Source organism: Ammospiza nelsoni, chromosome 18 (assembly GCF_027579445.1).
Source record: "Ammospiza nelsoni isolate bAmmNel1 chromosome 18, bAmmNel1.pri, whole genome shotgun sequence".
Taxonomy (NCBI): domain Eukaryota; kingdom Metazoa; phylum Chordata; class Aves; order Passeriformes; family Passerellidae; genus Ammospiza; species Ammospiza nelsoni.
Genome location: NC_080650.1, coordinates 11,464,079 through 11,485,445, shown reverse-complemented (window position 1 = coordinate 11,485,445; position 21,367 = coordinate 11,464,079). Strand labels below are relative to the sequence as shown.

The window sequence follows — 21,367 nt, the reverse complement described above, 5'->3', positions numbered from 1 at the left end:
TCCGTATTTATTTATTTTAGTTGTGCTCAGAGTTTTACAGGTAGCATCTTCCCTTTAGACCTTCTCAACAGAAATATAAAAAAGTTTGAAGCCATTTTCCCATTTCCCCCCTCATCTCCAAAAATCAACTGGGTGAAATGCAGAAACATCTTTTGTTAACAGAGTGGTGAGTTTGGCTTGTCCCAGTCTAGAGCTGGGCTTCCTGCTATGGCACAGACCTATTAGTTTGTAACTTAGAAAACCCAGCCCCAGAGTCCTGTAACTCCCACCTGCTCAACAGGAAACAAATATCTTCTCTAGCAGTGACAGGGACACCGTGCAGGGGAAACGCTTCCTGCAGCTTGAGTGAGCAACTGGGCACCCAATCTGTCTTCGTGGGATGGAGAGGAGGCAGGGAACAAACTCTTCGAGGCAGAACAGACTCTTCAAGTAAGCACTGCACGTCCTGGTGGACGCGCCTGTCCTAGCAGACGGCTGTGGCATGAGGCACTTCGGTCATGGCTGTAGAGAACTGTCCCAGTTCCACCAACAGAATCACAGGTAAATGCGTTCTCTTTCCTGTGAGAAGTCCCTGAGTTGCAGATCTAAAGGATCTTCCCCCCAAACACACCTTGGTGTCACTAGAGCAGGAGCAGAGCAGGTCAGTAGCCCGCAGGGAATCCGCCTTTGCGCGAGTCGGAGGCGGCGGCCCAGCCGCGCTCGGTGCGCAGGATGGCCTGGACCACCGCGCCGCTGCTGATCCGCGCCGTGTCGTGCCTCCTCTTCCTCAGCTGCTGCTCGATGCCCTGCAACGACAGCGGGGTCAGCGCACAGGGAAATGCACCTGCTGCAGCCTGCAATGCACAGCACACAGGGAAATGCACCTGCTGCACCCTGAAATGCACAGCTGGGTGAGAAAACTGCACCTGCTGCAGCCTGCAATGCACAGCACACAGGGAAATGCACCTGCTGCACCCTGCAATGCACAGCGGGGTCAGCACATGGGGAAATGCACCTGCTTCAGCCTGCAATGCACAGCACACAGGGAAATGCACCTGCTGCACCCTGAAATGCACAGCTGTGTGAGAAAACTGCACCGGCTGCAGCCTGCAATGCACAGCTGTGTGAGAAAACTGCACCTGCCCAATGCCCTGCAATGCACAGCTGTGTGAGAAAACTGCACCTGCTGCAGCCCTGCAATGCACAGCACACAGGGAAATGCACCTGCTGCACCCTGAAATGCGCAGCTGGGTGAGCACACAGGGAAACTGCACCTGCTCAATGCCCTGCAATGCACAGCTGGGTGAGCACACAGGGAAACTGCACCTGCTCAATGCCCTGCAATGACAGCTGGGTGAGCAAACTGCACCTGCTGCACCCTGCAATGCACAGCTCTGTGAGCACACGGGGAAAATGCACCTGCTGCACCCTGCAATGCACTGCTGGGTGAGCACTGTTCGATGCCCTGCAATGCACAGCTGGGTCAGCACACGGGGAAAATGCCCCTGCTGCACCCTGCAATGAATGCACCTGCTGCAGCCTGCAATGCACAGCTCTGTGAGCACAAAGGGAAACTGCACCTGCAGGAAACTGCACCTGCAATGCACAGCTGCATGAGCACAAAGGGACACCGCACCTGCTGCATCCTGCAATGCACAGCTGGGTGAACAAACTGCGCCTGCTGCAGTCTGCAATGTGTGCTGTGTGAGCAAACAGCACCTGCTTAATGCCCTGCAATGCACAGCTGTGTGAGCAAAATGCACCTGCTGCAGCTCTGCACCCTGCATCCCCCACAACCAGCCAGGTGCTCAGGGCCTGTGTTGCACAGGGCTGTGTTGTTCCTCCTCTTCCCTTTGCCCTACTTTTGAAGGAGTGGAATTCAGAATTTGATATGTGTGGTGCTCAGTGTGGGTTACCAACACTATTCTTGGTCACAGATATTCACACACTAACAGCCAGGACTGATGGATCCTGTCTGGCAGTGGTGGAGAAGACAGGACTTGTAGAGAGCAGGGCATCCTCCTCAGTGCTGGCAGATTCCAGCTCTTACCTTCATAAGAAACTTATTAACAGAGGAACTTCTGCAGAGTTTGATAAGAAAACTGCATTATGTAGGACTGTTTTCCCAAATAGAGAGGCACAGAGATATGAGATTGGTACACAGAGGCAGATACAGAGGCATGAGAGATGTCCAAAGCCTGTGCCTGCCTCAGGCCTCTGGGGATGTGCAGGTGCTCAGGGTGAATGAAGCTGCCAGCTCAGGTGAGGGGTCTGGAGAGCAAGGTAGACCTTGCCATCAGCTCTCCAGCTGACAGTGCTGTGCTGACATCTCTACTGTGAATTATTTTCAAGCCTGTTCCCAGGTCCCTCTGGGCCTTCCAGATTCATCATGAGGTTACACAACAGGACAAGAGCTCCCTGAGACTGACTGGATTGAGACTGCTGGATGGCCTGGGCCCTGATGTGATTTGCTGCTTTGCAATTCCTTTGTGCCAAGCATCACTGCAAGCAGATGCTCAGTGTCAGACACAAGTCCCTCTTCAATGCACTGGCTTCACCCCTGTGTGACTGAGACTGAAGGTGCACTTTGCACAGCTCATTGTGACCCAGCACCAGACCTGTACCAACTTTACTGCTGCTCACCTGGGAACATTTGGCCAAACCTGATGGTTTTCCACAGTGCCTGCCCTCCCAGCACCAGGGGCCCAGCTCATACAAGTTCATGTATGGCTCTGGTGAGACCAACCTCCTCTATTTGCTGCTCCAGCTCTGTGATGTTGGGAAACAGCTGATCGTGAATTCTGGGCTCCTCCACTGCGTTCTTCACATCATAACCAAACCAGAGGGAATTCATGATTGTCTGTGAGAAGCAAAAAGCCTCAATGTTAATTACTGTGTTCAGAGAAGTCTGACAGGCAGAGGTGCCTCAAGGATGCTCACCAGAGCACACCAAAGGCACCATTTCTGGGTTATGTGGCTTTCAGAGGTTCTTCTCTTGGCCAAGCAAAACACAGGTACATTGCAGCTTGTATATGTTCAGGGAGATTCCCACATGAAGAAGCCATGAGTGACTAAAATGAACACAGCAAAAGGATCAGATCCCTGAGCCATGGTGGCTGGGTTTATGCTGCTGGAGCCAAGCACACAGCAGTCACCTCAGCAAACACACCTACAGCTTCCTGCTATTGTACAAACAGTTCCCCTGGGCCTGGCTCCTCTCTACAGCACTGAACTGCAGGCTGGAGCTGCTGGGAGGTGAGAACACTCAGAGTCCAGGGCTTAGGAACTTGTTTGTAGTGGTTTTTACAGAATTCTCCTCTACCTCAGCCAAAAGGCCAGATCCAGCCTGGTGCTGCTGCCACAGCAGCTCACAGAGGCCCGGCCTGTCAGGCCTGACACCATGCCTGAACTGAGTTCTTACTTAGTTTCTCTGTAGGACTTTGATCCAAAGTTTGGGATGTTGGATGGGAACAACTCTAAACTAGGTAAATAGGGAGATGGAGATGCAGAGAACAGAACTCAAAGCAAATCCTGTGCAAGTGGTAAGAACAACTTGCCAGCGAAAACGTCACTAAAGGAGGCACTGGAGTCACTCAAGGGGGCAATTTAATGGCAGACCTTTGTAGCCCTGGCAGGAGTTGGTGTTGGAGGTCTGGCCCTCAGAATGCCAGGCAGGAATCTCCTTTGCAAGCCCTTGGCCCCAGCAGGGAGCCACAGCCATGATCCTGTCACAGGTGCAGACAGGTGTCCCCCCAAATGCCGCCTCTCCCATTTTGCCCCATTTGCCCACACCCTCACGTACCAGTGCTGTTGCTGTCGTTATTTTTGTTCCTCCAGAAGCACCGACCACCATCCTCACCTGTTTCATTTTATCCACCAAAATGGAGGGGCACATAGAGGACATGGGCTGTTTACCTGGTGGGGACACAGAGGCAGCACAGAGGCTCAGCTTTCTGCCTGCAGCTCACAATTTCCAGCTCTTGCTCCACATCTAAGACCAGAGGCTCAGTATTCACCTTCCTGACTCAGCTCATGTCCTGCTCAGCCCTTGGGGATCCCACCATCCCCTGCACTCATTTCCTTCTTGACTCTCTCCCATCCCTGTCCCCTGCAGGTCCCATGACACAGATGCTGCAGTGTGAGCATGCACAATGCAGCCAAAAGGTTGGGTCAGGAATGCAGTTTACAGCTACCTGGAGCTATGAAATTTGCTGGAGAAGGAGGGATCCCAAATCCATTGATGATGTAAGGTGAGCTGAAGTCATCCATTTCGTCATTAAATATGATTCCACTCACGTTGGATCGTACATCAGAGCCAAAGCTGGGGAAAACAAATTGTCAAAGTCAGGTCAAACCCACAGCAAATCCAGGCAGAGCTTCAGCTGAATTTACTGCAATGTGAAACCTGGGATTTGATTGGAGTAACGCTCCACTCCCTCCCATTGTAAAGGACATTCTGTCACCCCTAGGGGGAAGGAAGCAGTTAATACTGTGAGTACACAGCTTCACACAGAGGAAAGGCAGCCCAGAGCCATTCCTACACCTCCCCTGAGAGGATCCCGTGGGGAAAACCAGCACAGCACCTCAGGACAACTACTGCCCCTTCCAGGTGGGCAGCACTGCCCTCCATTCAGCGGCAGCACATTTGGGAATGACTGGGGCTTTGCTTAGATGTGTCAAGCTGGAGACATTTTCTATGGATAAAAATAAGCTTCACACCCTGGCTCCAGGCCATATGTGTGAACACAGCTCTTTCTGACAGCACTCACAGCCAAACACTGCGCTCCCAGGCCAGCTGCATTAGCTCAAATTCCCTCCAAAAGCCTGGGAAATCAGAACCAGCAGCAATAGCTGTGCTCATGAGAAGATCCAGATGCAGCCAGTGTTGTGGTGGGATTCAACAAGAGAGAGGACACAAGCACTGAGAGAAGCCTCAGTGTTGAGCACTGACTGCAGGCTCAGCAGAAGCACCCATCCCCAGCAGTGCTGACCCACAGCCCGCCCCAGAGGGGACACTCAGAGGTGTTTGACACCCAGAACCAGCGCTAGGAGGATGGCAAAGGCCTACAGGGAAGGAATGTCTGAGCTCCTACTATTGGTTGATGGTGCTGGTGGCGGACACAGCACTGCCATCGTCAGCCACAACGGAGACGTGGGATGTACCGGCATTGTCTCCAGTGTAGTACACGGGCTCGTAGTAGCCCACGGGGTGCGAGGTGCTGTCTGTGATCTTCCTCCGCAGATTGTCCGCAAACAGCTCGGATGTCATGTTCCTGATTGCCTGCCAGAGAAACCCAGGGCAGCCACTCAGCACGTTGAGGCACGTCCCCGTGTGAAAAATGCATGTATTTTATGGTTTGATTTTGGCAAATATTAAAATGAATATTATATGTGTTGTTTTAGAAAGTAATGCTGTATTAACTCTCTTAAGTACTGTGTTAAATATAGTTTCAGGTTATAAAAATTGTTAAAATAGAAATGATGCTATGTAGGATACTTTTTTTAAAGAAAGGACTTGCAGTGAGATAGCAGCCCCAGGACACCTGAATCGTTCAGGGAAAAAGAATTTATTGCTCTCTTATCAGAAGAAACGAACTTCTTCCCACCTCAAAGGTGCTGTTAGGATTAGAACGAAGACATTGATGATGATCAGACAGAATCGTGTGTTTAAATGGAATTTATGCATCATGTATAAAGTTTATGAATATGCAACAGCCTGTTGCTTTTAAGGGTTAATCCTCTGTTAACGGGGGTCCTTTTTCATGCACATGCTGCCCAGAAAAAGGTACCTAGACATCTGTAACTCTTTGTCTCTATTGTCTCATATTGTCCTAATTAAAATTGTCCAAATTATTATTACTCTAATTATATTACTATTTTTATATAACCATTTTATTACTATGAAACTTTTAAAATTTTAAAAACAAGTGATTGGCGTTTTTCACACTCATGAGAAAAAATTATCCCATACTTTACACCACACAACAGTGGCAAATCCCAGCAGTGAGGCTACAGGTTCCCCCCAAGGGTCTTCCTGTGGTGGTGTTCACTGGGGTTCCAGCACAAGGGAAGAGATGAGAATCTTGACTCTGTGTTTCAGAAGGCTGATTTATTAATTTATGATATATATAATATTAAAAGAAAGTGATATATTAAAACAATACTAAAAGAATAGAAGAAAAGGATTTCATCAGAAGACTAGCAAGGAAAAGAAAGGAATGATAACAAAAGCTCGTGACTCTCAGAGAGTCTGAGCCAGCTGACTGTGATTGGCCATTAATTAGAAACAACCACATGAGACCAATCACAGATGCACCTGTTGCATTCCACAGCAGCAGATAATCATTGTTAACATTTCGTTTCTGAGCCCTCTCAGCTTCTTAGGAGAAAAAATCCTGGCAAAAGGATTTTTCATAAAATATCATGGTGACAGTCTTCCTTCTTGGAAGATGGACACTGTAGCAAAAGATCATTTTAAGCTGTCACAGGAGCAGCTGTTAAAGTCACCCCTTTGTGTAGAAGTTGATCAGCATCCATTATTGCAGTGCTATGGAAAGCTGCCTCCACACTGCTGTGAGGGAAGCAGGGCTACCCTTGCTGCAGGGACAAGAGGAATGGGATGGGGCAGAGGACAAGGACAAAGCAAGGTCTGACCTGAGTTTTGTAAGTTGAAAAATTGTGTTCATCAGACTGGGCTGCCTCAGAGTGTGCTGCTTGTTGCAGGCACAGCAGTAAAGCCCAAAGTGCAAAGTTGGGACAAGCAGTCTTATCCCTTCCCACCTGCTGCAGCATTTTACTACAGGCAAGCCTCTGGTTAGAGAGCCACAAGGATGCTGGGAATATGGTGAATAAGGCTTCAAACACTATAAAAGCAGGCAGAGTTAGACCTAAATGTACTCCAGCTTTCCTGGTGAATTGAGGAGTTTGCTTTTCCTTCCAGCAGGAAGGTTGCCTCCATTTATAGCCCTGACAGCTCAGCCATGAGCCACAGAGGACATCACTTTCTGACTCAGAGCTGTTTCTGTGCCTGTCACAGCAAGGGGCACAGAGCATGCCTGACAAAGTGGAGTCACCAAAAAACTTTCAGCCATGTTCCAGTCACATTTGGTGTTGCAGAAAGAAAAGGTTTTTGCCAGGTACCTCTGTAATGTTGACAAATCTGGGGTCTCCCAGCAGAGTCCTCTTGGCGTAGGCGAAGCGAAACGCCTCCACGATGCGGTGGTAGGTCAGACCCTTCTCCTCCACGGTTCTGATGCTGGCAGCAGAGAAATTATATCCTGGAAACAGAGCACAAACAAGTGTGAACACAAAGCACAGGGTCCATGGATTGCTAATGCACCTGTGCCAAATGTAGAACCTCTAAGCCCAGATGCAGTCACTGGACTGTCCTCATCTCCACATGGAGAGCTCAGGAGCTCTGGTAGTTCTGAGCACTGTGGGAGTCACCAGCAGAATTTGTACTTGCAGAGGTGATTTCCAAAGAAGTCTCAAGTAAATGTTAGGTTCCACCCATACAAGTATCAGGAAAGCTCCCCCATCTGGAAAATATTTTTCCTCTTGCACCTGTATTTCAGGTAGGAAGGCAAGATCCCTGAGTTTACAGCAGAACAGGAATGTTTCTGCACCTCTGATCTCTCCTGGGCTCTCAGACCTCTCACCTGCTGGAGGCCTAGCCCCCAAAAAACCTTGCTCCCCCAAAAAAGGTGATGTCTTTGGAGCTCCCCCAGCTCCTGCTGCCTGTGGGGCACTGCTCTGTGGCACTGTCACCTTTCAATATGTTCAGAATGAGGGCCAGGACTGGGCCACTCAGGGGGGCACTGGGTGTGTAGAGGGTGAACTCCCCGAGCTGGATCTGTATGGGGTCCTCGATCACTGTGGCATTGTAGTCCCGCAGGTCTTCCAATGTGACAATTCCCCCTGGAAAGAGAAGGGAAATGGAGATGTGGGTTTGTGTCATCTCTGGTGGGAAGGGGAGGTCATGCTCCACCACCATGAATCACAGCGTGGACAAATCCAAAAGGCAACAAGGTGAGGAAAGCAAAGATGTGTGCCCAGGAGATTTACTCCTTGATAGATCCATCTCATGCTCAGATAGCCTAAGCACAAAGTTGGGCTGATTTACAGCAGCCACAACTCTGGTGATCCATCTTTTTTTTACAAAGGACACCAGGAGTGTCAGGCTACTACAAAATGTCCTTATGAATTCTGTTTACAGGAGGAAAATGCACTTTTGGGTGCAGATGCTTTGTGGCACCCCAGAGGTAGAATAATTTGAATATTCTTTCTTATCTGAAGGGGGAAGAGAGTGAGTAATTATCCACCACAAATGAAGCCAGTAATTACTCACAGGGAGCTCACCAAGCCCAGTGCTGGCTGGTGGGGATGGGATACTGCCACCATCTAGTGGCACCGAGGGATCAAACAGCTCAGAGCTCACAGGACCACCACGGATGGAACATTTTAGGCACAAACTCGAGGCATTCAGGCTCTGTGAACAGCCTGAACTGCACAGACTTGGGAGGCTCTGTGGCCCAGCAATGCACAGCAAACACTCTCGATTTTTGAGTTTCAAACACATCTGTTAAAGTGCCTCTTTTGGGTGTCCTGCTGCCACAGATCTCAGAGGCAGCATTTCAGGGCTGGTCTCTCCCCAGGTTCTGCAATCACTGGCTGCTCCTGGGGCTCTGAGCAGTGTGCTGCTTGGGAAGGGTGTCCTGGCCCTCACCTGCATTGTGGATGTCAGCAATGATCTGCTTTGCCAGGCTTCCTGTGTAAAAGGCATCTGCTCCTTCATTGGCTATGGTGGCGTAGGTCTCGGCTAGTTTGGGCATCTTGATGGTTTCACCCTCCTGCAGGATTTTCCCTCCTTTGCAGAACACTTCACTAGCAGAGAAAGGAGATGGGGAAGATCAGATATGAGGGTTAAGCTCAGAACTATGTGTGTCAGTGGCAGCTGAAGCAGCATGAGTGTTCATGCTTGGTGCTTCTTGGAGAGAAGGAAACTGCCTGAGCCATGGGCTCCTCAGATCCTGGCACTGGGACACAGAATTGAACAGTGTTTTCTGACCTGCAATTCCACATGCTCAGTGTGCTCCATGGAGCCTGCAGCAGGGATTTTCACCATGGCACCACCCTCCCTGCCCACCCCAGGGGCCAACAAGTGCCTCAAGATGCCCAGGAGGGGCCACAGTCCTTGCACTCAGCAGTGCAGTTCAGAGCACAGCCTGTTAAGCTATGAGGTTCACAGATTCCAGTAAATGCAGAAGTGTTTCAGTCCCTGTCTGATAGATCACTTTAAGGTAGATTGTTTTCTCTCTAGCTTCCCATGAAGGATCATGATTGTGCTGCTGTGGACCTGCCTGATTGAAGGACAGGAGGCAGGCCAGGGTGTACATTATCAATTAGATAGGAAACAAACCTGCAGCTGGCAGAGGTTTTAGGAAAAGAGAGAATTAAGCATGTTTTCCATGAGGGCTGTGCATAAACAGTAAGGGTTTGACTGTAAGAAGTGAGGAGTGTTTAAAACCCTCCATGCTCAAAGTCTTTGCCAAAAGTGGATGGTCAGAGGCACTGCTTGAGGAAGGCTGATTGCAGAGTAAGAGATGATCCCAATTCCCACTGCCTGACAGCAGATGAGATGTTCAAGGAGACTGCAATTACTCCAAATGCAGGCAGGATCAGCTTGGCGCACTCACAGCATGAGGAAAAGCAGGGATTCAGAAAATCCATTGCCATTGGGCAGGCTGACCCCAGCACGTACTCCAATTCCACCTTGCTCAGACAAATGGGCTTCAGGAGCAGAATTTCTCCCCCTTTAAAGGTCAGGACTGAACATTCCCCATGATTTAGCACCTTTAGGTATCTGCAGTGACCCCAGCAGGCACAGTGAGTGTGGTTTACTGCAGGGTACACTCCTCATGGACACTGCACTGCACAAACACAGGGAATTTGCAGATTGGATGCAGCCACCCCAAATTTCTCTGCATAGAACAGCAACTGCTCTACCTACCACAGCAAGGGATTGCTTTCAATTGCCTCCTCTTTTGATTTGATGGCTGCAGCAAGGCCTTTCCCAACAGGGAATCCTTCTCTGGCCAGCTTGATGCTGGGCAGGAACAGATCTTTCCATGCCAGTTTGCCATGCCGTTTGTGAGCCAGCTCATAGCCACGGATTTCTCCTGGAACAGCAATTGACAGTCCCCCTGGAGCAGAAAAGGAATGGGGTAAGTCTCCCACAGCAAGAAAAGAAAGTGTTTGATGGAGCAGGAGGTAGGGCAGGCATCTCTGCCAGCCCTGGTTTAGGCAGGGCTTGTGTGACCTGCTCAACTTGTGAGAATTAACAGAATTAACAGAATAATTTGATCTGACATTTGTGCCTACGTATTCTGAACCGCCGAAACCCCTCTGTGCTCTTGCTGGTAACTCCAGTTTTGGGGTCATTTCCCTCTGTAGGTTCTGTATCAGAGCAAAGCTGCTCAGAACACAGGAGCTGTCATGGGAGAGGACACAGACTGTCATGTACTGGAACCAAAACTTTGTTACAGCATTGTAGCTACAGCTGGAACAGGCTGATGCCACATCCCACAGTGATGTTGCAGTTTGCTTCAATCCCATTTTCTCTTGCATCTCCTGGAAGTTCAATACACTGCTCAAACCCCCTCCAAGATGCTTGCTTAGAAGACTGACCATGAAGAGGACTAGTTAGTATTTCTTTCTATTTCTTATTAGAAAATACTTTCCTGAAAGGAAACTTCTCTGGACATCCCAAGCCTGATGGGGCTTGTGGTTGAAGCCACCACAACAAGTAATTTAGGGAGAACACCTGAACTGACAAAACCCAAGGTGATCCACGCAAAGATTAATTCAAAGAAGTGGAAAGCAAAGATGGCACATGTGGAACAGGTCACACTCAGTGCTTTGCATTCACCTGCTTTTTCAAGAAGTGAAAAGCAGAAAGTGATGCCGTCCCTGACTAGTTTAAAGGGCATTGGTTTTAGCTTCTTTGTCAGGACAGAGTTTGCAAATTGTGCAAGAGGATATTTCTAGGTGAGAAATCCTGTAGGTAGGCAAGAACCAACCATAAGGAATGTTCTCAATGCAGATGTGCTGGTAGCAGGGAATGCTGAAGCATGCCATACCTTTCAGAGAGAGCTGTGTGTTGTTCCCAAACATGTCCTCTGATGCTTTCTTTGGAGCCACTTCTCTTGCATTAATGATTTCCACTTTTCCTTTAATGACAGAGCAAGGAAGATGATGTTTAGCTCTGGACTCTGCACACAGCCATGGTCTCTGCTGGAGGACTCTGACCAACGTGAGCCAGGTCCTTGGCAATTATTTTTGCCATTCCCCCAGAGGCTGTGAGCATCATCCACCTTCTCCAGGTAGGGTAAATCACTTAGATAAAGCTGTCCAGCTGTTCCAGGTGTGTGAGGCCGTGTCCCTTACCTGTGCTGCTGTAGATGGTGAAGAAGAGGCCCCCTCCAATGCCCATGCTGTGAGCATTCATGAGCCCCACGCACAGCAGGGCTGCGATCGCGGCGTCCACCGCCGACCCTCCCTGCTTGAGGATGTCCCTGTGAGCAGGAGGGAAGGGGACATGAGACAGTGCCTCAGCTCCCTGTCAGCACTGCATGGCACATCCTCTGAGGCACATCTGTCCACTCCCAGCCCATGGGTTCCTCAGGAAGCTCTGAGCTTCTGTCACCAGGGAGAACAGACCCTCAGTGGTCAGTGTGGCCTCGTCAGAGACACATCCAAACCAGCCTGAGAACAGCGAGAGGTGACAGAGTACACCTGGGGACAGACATTCCACACACATTCATTACACTGTCATGAGAAATTACAGCTTGCTCAGGAGCCTTGAACCTGCAGCACTTGAGACTAGAACTGAAGGATACCTCAATAAATGTTTTTATTTAAAGGAGGTAGAAAGAAAATTCTTGATCTCACTGATTGTGGATCCAAGGAATCTTTGCCTGCTCTGTTGTCTGTGAGCAGCTGCAGTAAAGCTGGTCAAGCATGGTAAAAGCCTGGGGTTTATTAGGATCTCCTCTTTCTACAGGTAGATTAGGGATTGATTATCCATGCTTGATGGATGTTCATGGGCTGGGCAACTGCAGGGATTGCACCTGAACGTTGGGGCAGCAGCAGTTGTGTCTCATGGCAGAGCTGTCAGAGCCAATGAGAGGCAGGGCACAGTGAGTTGGTTGGCACAGATATATTATATGAAAAATCCTTTCATTAGGATTTTTTCTCCTGAGAAGCTGAGAAGCCTCAGAATAAAATAAAACCAATAATTATCTGCTGCTGTGAAATGAAACAGGTGCATCTTTGATTGGTCCATGTGAGTTGTTTCTACTTGTTGACCAAACACAGGTCCAGCTGTGTTGGGACTCTGCTCAGTCACGAGATTTTATTATCATCCCATTTTTCCTTGCCAGCCTTCCGATGAAATCCTATTCTTCTATTCTTTAGTATAGTTTCAATATATCATTTTCTTTTAATATAATAAATTTTCTTCTAAAATTTTAATACAATTTAATTTAATTATATATAAAATATAATTATATAAAAATATAATTATATAAAAATATAATTATATATAAAATATAATTATATATAAAAATATAATTATAATTATAATTATATAATTTAATATAATAAATTTTCTTTTAAAATAATAAATCAGCCTTCTGGGACATGGATTCTCAGAAGATTCTCATCTCTCCCCTCGTGCTGGGACCCCAGTGCACCCCCTCCCCCAGTGGGTACCTGCCAACGATGGAGCAGGGCCCCGCGTCGGTGGCCACGGCCGCCCTCCTGTAGGTGTGGGGGTCCCCTGAGCGCAGCCCAAAGAACAGCCCCAGGAACAGCACCAGCCCCAGCAGGGCTACAGCCACCACTGCCACCACCACACAGCGCATCTTCATCTTCCTGTGGGGAGAGACACGATGGTCAGCCCTGCTGCCACCTCCTTTGGTACCCTCAAACCATCAGCTATCACCCTTACAGCAGGCAGGAAACAGCACAGAAACCTCCAGATGCACAGGGGAGAAGGGAAATCCAAGGAGCAGAACACAACTGCTGCCAGTCATGGCTGACACCATCTTCAGGACAAAAAAAAATTTAAAAATTAAAAAATTTAACTTCACATAATCTGCTTTTAAATGCCAGGTCTGTGGAGGAGTCTCTGTCTGGAAGAGACTAAGAATACACTGCTTGTATTGTATTGCTAAGAACCAGTGCAAAACACATCTAGGTCATTAGGAATCAGCCTTGGCTGAAGCCACAGTGTGAGCACAGCACCCATTCCTGCCTGGGCCCTTGGCCAGAGCACCTTCCCAGTGATCCCCAGAGGGCCATGGCCAGTGCTCAGGTCCCCACGTGCCCAGTCCTGCTCTCAGCTGCTCATCTGAGAGTGAGCACAGAGCCCAAGGAGCTCTCTGGGCACACACAGGGATGAGCAGAGAGCCACTGAGGGGATGGACACTCACCGCCACCCTGCTGGGACAGGCACTTCAGCAAATACAGCTGCTACAGCTACTCTTTGATCCATTTTCTTTTCCATTACAAGACCACTCCAGCAAAACAGACCCAAATTAATCATACTGCTCTCAGAGACCACCTCCCCCCTTTGTACTGCAGCTCTGGGTTTTTACCACAGCTCCAGCACAACAGCCAGGATGTCCTTTACCTTACCAGAGCCTCTGCCATGCTCAGGGCAAAGCCAGTCCATGGAACTGTGGTGGAGAGCAGATGCACCAGCCCCAGTGTGGGTGCCCAGCAGCCCAAGGCAGAGTGAGCTCAGCAGGCAGAGCAGCCCTGAGTGCCCAGCAGCAGGCACACACTCAGCATCAGGCAGCAGGGAGTGTGCCAGCACTGAGCTAAATAAAGGAAACAGGCCAGGCCAGCCAAACCAAAACTTTTCTTAGAGGGGGTGATTAGCAAGCAGCCCCCCCAGCCTCACCCCCTGCCCTAAACCAGGGGATTTGGGCACATTTGCTGTGCAAGCCCTGTGTCTGTGAGTCTCAGCCTGAGCACTACAGATGCCCATCTCCATCCAGGTAAAGCAGCTGTAAATCTTCTGTATGTGCTGCTCTGTAAACAAGTGTCAGCTGAGGGTAGTAAAAGGAAATGGATGAAACCTCTTTCCAGGTTCTAGAACTCAATTTACACTCAAGCACTTTTAAAAGAGACCAGTGGTGTGTTTGCAGAGCAATGACTGTGCAGGGAAACAGAGGAGCCATTATGTCCCCAACAATAGCTCACACACAGCCTCAGAGTTTAAAGACAGTTTTGTTTGTTGGCAGAGGTATTTCAGCTTCAGCACTGGCAGTCTCCTCCAAGCTACACAAGAAATGCCATGGGATCTTTTATCTGTGTCCCAGCTCAGCAGAAGGTACTTTGTTTGGTCTGAAGGCTGCTCTGTGCTGGGCTGTCCTTCAAGCCCTGTAGTGCTGATTTAACCCCTGGGCTCCTGGCTGGGGCTCTCCAGAGCTTCACTGCCTCCTCAGGGAAGTTGTTCTGACAGCAGGAGAGAAAGGAAATTCCAGGTGCTGCCTCTGCTCTCAGCTCCTCCCTGGAATGGGATCACACCTGTGAGCATCCCACAGACCCAGGAGAGCTCCATGCTGTGTCCTGCTGCCTGCTGAGTGCACACACCTTGGAAAGGGCCCTCCAACCAACTTCATGTGAGCCAGGCACAGCTCCTGGCCTGCCAGGCATGAGGATAATGCACCTCTGGGCAGCAGCACACAGACACAGGCTGCCCTGCAGACTCTGACCCTGAGCTGCACCGCCCCGTGCCTCTGTAACTCCAGGGAATGCTCTTGAGGAAGGTCCATCTGTACAATCTGTCACACTGATCCTGCCCAGGAAGCAGCACATGGATGGGCTCCACACCTGCAGGTTTCTCCTCTCCAGCAATGAGCAGAGAGCAAGCCCGGCTGGGGATAATCCTCTCCACCTCTGCAGCCAGCTCAGCTCCCATGAGCTGCTCAGCCCATCCCAGCCTGACCCCAGAGGGGAGCACACCCCAACCATGGCCCAGCAGAGCCCAGTGTGTGCTTGGTTTGATGTACAGAAATCAGGAGAGGGATCAGGAGCCTGCAGACACCCTCTGCTAACACAGCTCTCTGTGCTCCTTGTGCCCTGGGCAGGCACACTGCAGGAATTTGGAGCAATGGTCTGTCTGAACCTTGCCTCTGAGCTGAGTCCCCATTATGGTTTATTAATGGCAGTGGAGCAGCAGCTGCAGGGCTCCACCTGAGCAGGCTCCCCAGTCTGCTGAGGCTGCCTTTAACCTCCCATCCCTGCCAAATCCAGCTGCTTGGAAGCCTGGTTCCAGTCACAGAGTGCTTTGGCAGCAGCAGCAGAAGGTCTCCAGGAGCCAGGGGCTATAAAGCAATTAAAAGCAATACAATTATTTCTCACTGTTATAAAGGTCCACCAGCAAGTGCTAGCCATGGAATTTACAGAGCAGCCTGCTTGCTTTACCTGCACTGGGAGAGGGAGAGGACCAGGCAGCAGCAGGGCTGTGCTTGTACCAGCAGCACCACTGATGTGCCCCAACATGCACAGCCTTATTTAAACACGACACTGGGCTTGAATTGAAGTACCCCAGTGCAACAGGGGGTGGCTAGCTAGTGACAGGCAGGAGAGGCAGGCCCTGACATCCCTGCCAGGAGGGCTGGGGTGTTCTGTAGGGATGAGGAACCTGCCATGGTCAGGGAACGCGCCAGGGGAATTGGAAGAGGAGAAGGAGAGCAGTGGGGGGAGAGCAGTGGGGATGGAACTGTGGGATACCAGGGCATGGCAAAGGACCCCAGGCACGATCAGGCACTGCTTTATTCCCAAATGAAGCAGTAAATGAAGCATCCACTGACAACACTGAAAACTTTAACCACAAACTCAATCCCAACAGGTTTCTGCTTTAAACCATCTTGCAAGAGCTCCACACCCCTGCACCATCCTGAGAGCTCCCTGTGCTCCCCTCACAGCCCAGCAGCCACAATTGGCCATTTGAGATATCCTCCCCTGCTTTCCCCAAGAAATGCAAGGGGAGTTTGGACATCTGGACTCTTGTCACAGGACACAGGCCATGCTCTGGTGACACATCACAAATTGTGACATTCCATCAGGAGATGTTTGAATTGAGCTCTTACACAGTCTGCAGCTCCACCAGTGAGAAGGGAACTCAAACAGAGGTTCAGCCAAGCCATGAAGGAGCCCAAAGAGGCTCCTAAATTCAGACCCAGGCACTGCTCCCACCTGAAGCAGGAGGGCAAAGCAGTCCCTGGACTAAAAGAGCAACTCCATTTAACTCAGTTAAAGCCTTCCTCACTGACGGTGCCTCCGTGCTGGCTCCTGCCCGGGGGCCAGCAGCCCCTCTTGGTTAATGCCAGCATTGCAGAATCTGTGGGACACAGCTTGCAGGAGAGAGGCCTCAGTGGGGATCAGTGCTCCCTGCTCATTGCTGAGATAACCAGCATTGAAAAGAACTGAGCACTGAGTCTGTGAGTGGGGGGGATGCTCAGCTGGGCCCAGGTGCTGCTCAGGAGAGCTCCTGTGGCTCAAAGAGAGCTCTTGTGATCTCAGTTTGTGACTCCTCCACAGGCACAGGCTTTGCTGAAGCCCCATGGCATGTATTGTTCTGCCCAATGCAGATCAAACTCTGAGTTCACTGAGAGAGAGGCAATAATTTCCTCTTGAGGCAACTTTTTCCTCAAAAATCCCTCATGTCTCCCTGCAGAAATTTTAGTATCAAATCCAACATTTTTTAAGACACTTCAGCATAAGCTATGAAGTGAAAAAAAAAGAAAGGTGGAATAAACACAGAATTCCCCATTTCCCGTGGTTTTCACAGTGTTTCCTAGTTGAGGACCTCCCAGAAATCCACAACTGGTGAACTCAATCTCAAAAGTACAAGTTATTAAAGTAGTACAGAATGAGTTTTTATAAACCCCATTAAAAACATTATTGTTATGGTCACTCCCAATTTAAAGTCAAAATGCTTCATCAAAATAGCTCGGTTCTCCCAGCTTTGCAAAAGATGTTTTCAGGTGCTCTTTTGCCATTAAACTGGAAGTTGTTTACTAGACCTGGACTCATTCAGACTGGTTAGTCTGGTCCCATCATTCTCTTTTGGCAAGCTTTCATCTGCTTCCTAAAAAAATTCCCATTTTCACACATTCTGTTGAATAAGAAACCCCACACAGCAATTTCAGGCTGAGGGGAATGGCTCAATGAAGGTAATTCCTGTTTCCCCCTTACCTCTCAAGAGTATTTGCAAGTTGATCCTGTCCTTTTGCACAGACCTGTGTGCACTGACCTCCTCTGAATGTCCTTTTAAAGGAAGTGAACCCTTTTCCAGGAGCAAAACATCCTTGTAGGAGAAGCAGTAACCACTTCTCTTCCTCAAAAGCTCTCCAAAACTTGTATTTGGTATTTGTACTGCCCTGCTCACAGAGATGAACCCATTGGAACTCATTATGTTTGAATTCACAGTTCCAGAGGAATGCAGAAGTAATCATTGACTAGGTGAAGAGTCAAGAGCCCACACCTCTCAAAATGCATATTTTAGGATCCACGAAGATTGTTTATCAACAGCAGAATCATTCTGTGCTCCTGGATTTGGTGACTGTGTGGTACAAATATTTTTCCTCACCTCACTCCTAGCTCTGAAGTTCTGATTAAGCAAGTGAGGAAATAGAATGGACTCAAGCTGCACCAGGGAAGGTTTAGATTGGATTAGGAAAAAATTTAGGAATTTGGATTAGGAAAAACCTAAAAAGTTTTAGATTGGTTAGGAAAAAATTCTTCACTGAAATGGTGGTCTGGCTGCCCCAGAAAGTTGTAGAGCAACCACCTCTGGAGGGCTTTAAAAACTTGTGCATATGGCACTTGGGGACATGGATTGGTGGTGATTTGGCAGTGCTGGGTTAATGGTTGGACTCAATGATCTTAAAGGCCTTTTCCAGCCTAAATGGCTCTGTGATTCTAAACACATGGTTGTCTCCCCATGGCCAGGCACCCTCACACCACGACAGACTGGATTTGGCGTCTGTCTGTCCCTTCAGCTCAAACCCAGCACTGCCAGACTGAGCTGTGACTACCCCTGGCGGCAATAACCTGTCTGCAGGGGTGCCAGGGCACCTGCTCAGCTCCACAGCTGCCTCTCAGCCAGCACAGCCACCCCACCTTCAGCTGGCACCACACCAGTGCTCCAGCTGCAAGGAGAAATGCAATGCCTGTTCTGCCCGGCCTGCTGCCACTGCAGCACCCGCTGGCAGGCAGCACGGCAGGGCGGGAGAAACCTGCCCTCCACCACTAAATCTCACTGAGGGTTTAAGCAGCAATCCTCCATGTCTGTTTGTGGCAAGTCTGGAGGCACAGCTGCAGCTTCAAGGCTGCAGCTCCAAGGCTGCAGCTCCAAGGCTGCAGTGCAACACAAAACCCAGGCTGAAGAAAGGAGCTGTACAAACTCTCCTTGGATTTATGGACTCATCTACTAAAACTTAGGCCACTGAGTCTGTCCAGAAACCCCAGAACCTCCCCTGAGCACAAACTCAGTGCCCATGCAGAAATGCTGAATGCCTAACCAGAATTAACACAAATCACAACTTGGGCACACTGAGGATGCAAGCCCACACGTCTTCCAGCCAGAAGGCTCTCTGCAGAGCCAGCATGAGGCAAAGTCTGCCTGGATGGCATTCAGCACAGAGATGCTGTCTCTGGACCCACAGGGGTCAGGAAAGGTGTGAATGCCCCAATTCCAGACCAGCCCAGTCCCCCTGCCCCACTCCAGCCTTTGACACCCCACATCTCCCCTTGCTGCACAGCTCTGCTACACTGACTCATTAACAAAGTCTGGCCAAGCTCCAAGATTAAAAGCTTTAGGGTGATATTTTCCCTGCCTAAAAATACATCATCTTTTCTATAATAGCCGCAAAATGAAGTTCTGTTTAACATTTACATGTGGAAAAATCAGTACTAAAAACCATGAGCATTTCAGCCCCGAGATATTTGGAAGGAATATAGTCTGTGCCCATTTTTCAAAGGTGACCTTCAAATACTCCTTTCAAGACATTGTATGAAGAGAACAGGCCCCTTCAGTTATATTGCTATTATCCAAGAGGTCTTGAGCAAAAAATGGAAAATTTCTGGAAAGTAGATCCTGGCACAGAAAGTACTCTGCAGGCTCAGAAGGATTTGATGTATCTGCTGTTCCTACCAGCCAGTCTGAGCTACACATCAGAGTCCAGGCCACATTCAGCTGTTCATACACACTCCTCTCACTGTGTCTGATTTATTGATCTGAGACTCGTGGTGCTCCACAGAAAAGATTGTGACAGGAGCACCCAAATATCCTCTGCTAAAGCAGACAGTGTGGAAAGGTGTCTGGTCTCTGCCCCAAACAAATCAACCTGCACTTTTAGCCTGTCACACCTTTAATATTAACAGGGGAATTTAAGATGCAGTCCACTGAGCAGAACCCTTTTCTTAATTTACTGACCCTGCAGGTGTGATGGTACCAGGTTTTATTCTTAATATTTTCATAGCTCTAAAGTTGCTACATCCCTGAAGTGGGTCTAGGTCAGACAAGAATCTCCCTGTCACATTTGTCTCAGAGGGTGCAAGGTGACAAGGAAAGGCTGTAAGAAAGCCCAGCTCTAAATCATATTTATCCCACTGTAATATTTCACCCTCACAGCTGAAAGGCAGGGCTTATGTCAGTGACCCAACAAAATGAGGCAAATTCTGCCCTTCTCCAAGGACAATGCAGTGCCATGTTCTCACCAGCACAGAGCTGAACGAGTTGGATGCTCCTCAGCAGGTTACTCTTTCACTTTTATGCACAAGTGGAGTTGAAGATGGGGTCAGAGAAAGTTGTGAAACCTGAAGTCAGTGCCTGCAGTTCCAAAGGGTGAACTCTGCTATGTAAGGCTGTGCTATGCTCATTATTTCAGCAACCTTATTTCAGCTGTACACAATATTTGGCAGCTATCAAGCATCTCTGTCTAGGCACTAATTTAATAGAGAGCCCTGTTATAATTCAGCCTTACAAGTTTCAAGCTGCAAAGCCACACCTTGAGCAGTAATGCCATGTTTAATGCAGGTGCATTGCTGACTTGCTTTTCTCAACCCATTACAAATAAAGAAAAAAAAAAATCTCCTGAAGGACTTTCCACCTCCTTCCAAGTGGTCACCTTCATGGCATGGTCACCTTTAATTTCCCAAAAATTAGCAAGTGCTGTTACATTGAAACTTGAGCAACAAATTCATCTTTCAGAACAGGAAGCAATGCCTTCACACCTCTTGTTACAGAACTTGCAGACACTGAAAAGCATCAGGCAACCCGAGACACTTCTGGGGAATTTTTCTTTTTGTTTCTTTCCCCCCACCCTTGTTGATTTTTTCTGTAGGAATTACATGAAGCAACCCCAGCAATGACTCAGAAAGCACAGACCAGGTCAACAGTTTAGACTCCTACTTTTTATGGCAGAACAAGCAACCCAAAGCCTGCATTTCCCAATGTTTTTACATCCCAATGCATTATTGGGATAGATGCTGTTACAAGATTTTGCACCTCTTGTTGCAGGTTAGCTATTTTTCCCATGAGGAAATCTGGAGCAGTGTTGCAATCCAATACTACCTGAACATGAGCATCAAAAATAGCACCTTGAGTGCCCACTAACACTGAGCTTTTCATAAGCACACGAGGCTTCTTCCTACTAAATAACACATCCCTTTTTGACCTCTTACTCTACTCTACCATGTGGAAGCTAACTGCCAGCTGTATGGGTAGCAGACAATTCCAATTTAGGCTAAATATGACCCAAGAAACACTGATTCAAAAAAGAGATCACAGCTGAAAATGCCTTGGAAAAGTCACCAAGGGAGACTTAGAGAAAAGGTACTTTAAGAATGGAAAACATGCCCAGTGTGCAAAAGGTTGAATTGACCAAGAGCAGGGACACAAAAGTTGCCTTACAGAGCTGAAAATACACGAGCAGATGTTTGTCTACAGCCCAAGCACCTCCTTCCCCTCCAGTGAGAGCTGCTTTCACTGGAACTCACCTGCTGAAATGGAGCCACCCACTAAACCCCACATGCTTTCATTTCAGTGACTTTTTTCCCATTATCACCCACAGGTGCACACTTTTCCCCGGGACAAAGGTAAGCAAGGGGAAGATAACCGGTACACAGGGAGGTTTATTAACCTGTTCTTGGCAGCCACACTGGTTAACCAGTTCTGGTTACATCCTTCTGAGCCAGGGGCAGCTGCAGCAGCACTGCTGGGACAGAGTGAACCACTGGGGCTGTGAACCACTGGGGCTCCTCAGTGCTTGGAGGTCTCTGTTGCAGAAGAAGCCCTTCTGCTTCTTTC

At 48.9% G+C, this 21,367-nt stretch overlaps 1 protein-coding gene across 4 annotated transcripts in view; it reads right to left on the bottom strand.

The window, feature by feature from the left end:
• The window catches only part of GGT1 (gamma-glutamyltransferase 1), a 31,961-nt gene continuing 10,594 nt past the window's right edge, over window positions 1-21,367 (bottom strand). For 2 of the 4 annotated variants that reach the window (XM_059485025.1, XM_059485026.1), the window contains exons 2-13: window positions 12,751-12,912; window positions 11,425-11,552; window positions 11,118-11,207; window positions 9,989-10,181; window positions 8,705-8,862; window positions 7,747-7,896; window positions 7,120-7,256; window positions 5,073-5,260; window positions 4,173-4,300; window positions 3,782-3,894; window positions 2,726-2,839; window positions 1-785 (exon numbers count right to left, since the gene is read on the bottom strand). In XM_059485025.1, coding sequence (XP_059341008.1) covers window positions 642-785; window positions 2,726-2,839; window positions 3,782-3,894; window positions 4,173-4,300; window positions 5,073-5,260; window positions 7,120-7,256; window positions 7,747-7,896; window positions 8,705-8,862; window positions 9,989-10,181; window positions 11,118-11,207; window positions 11,425-11,552; window positions 12,751-12,908 — 1,701 coding nt within the window. In that variant the 5' untranslated portion in view covers window positions 12,909-12,912 and the 3' untranslated portion in view covers window positions 1-641. Of the gene's footprint in view, window positions 786-2,725; window positions 2,840-3,781; window positions 3,895-4,172; window positions 4,301-5,072; window positions 5,261-7,119; window positions 7,257-7,746; window positions 7,897-8,704; window positions 8,863-9,988; window positions 10,182-11,117; window positions 11,208-11,424; window positions 11,553-12,750; window positions 12,913-17,250; window positions 17,399-21,367 lie in introns of those variants that run through there. The other 2 variants (XM_059485024.1, XM_059485027.1) reach the window with 2 other exon arrangements.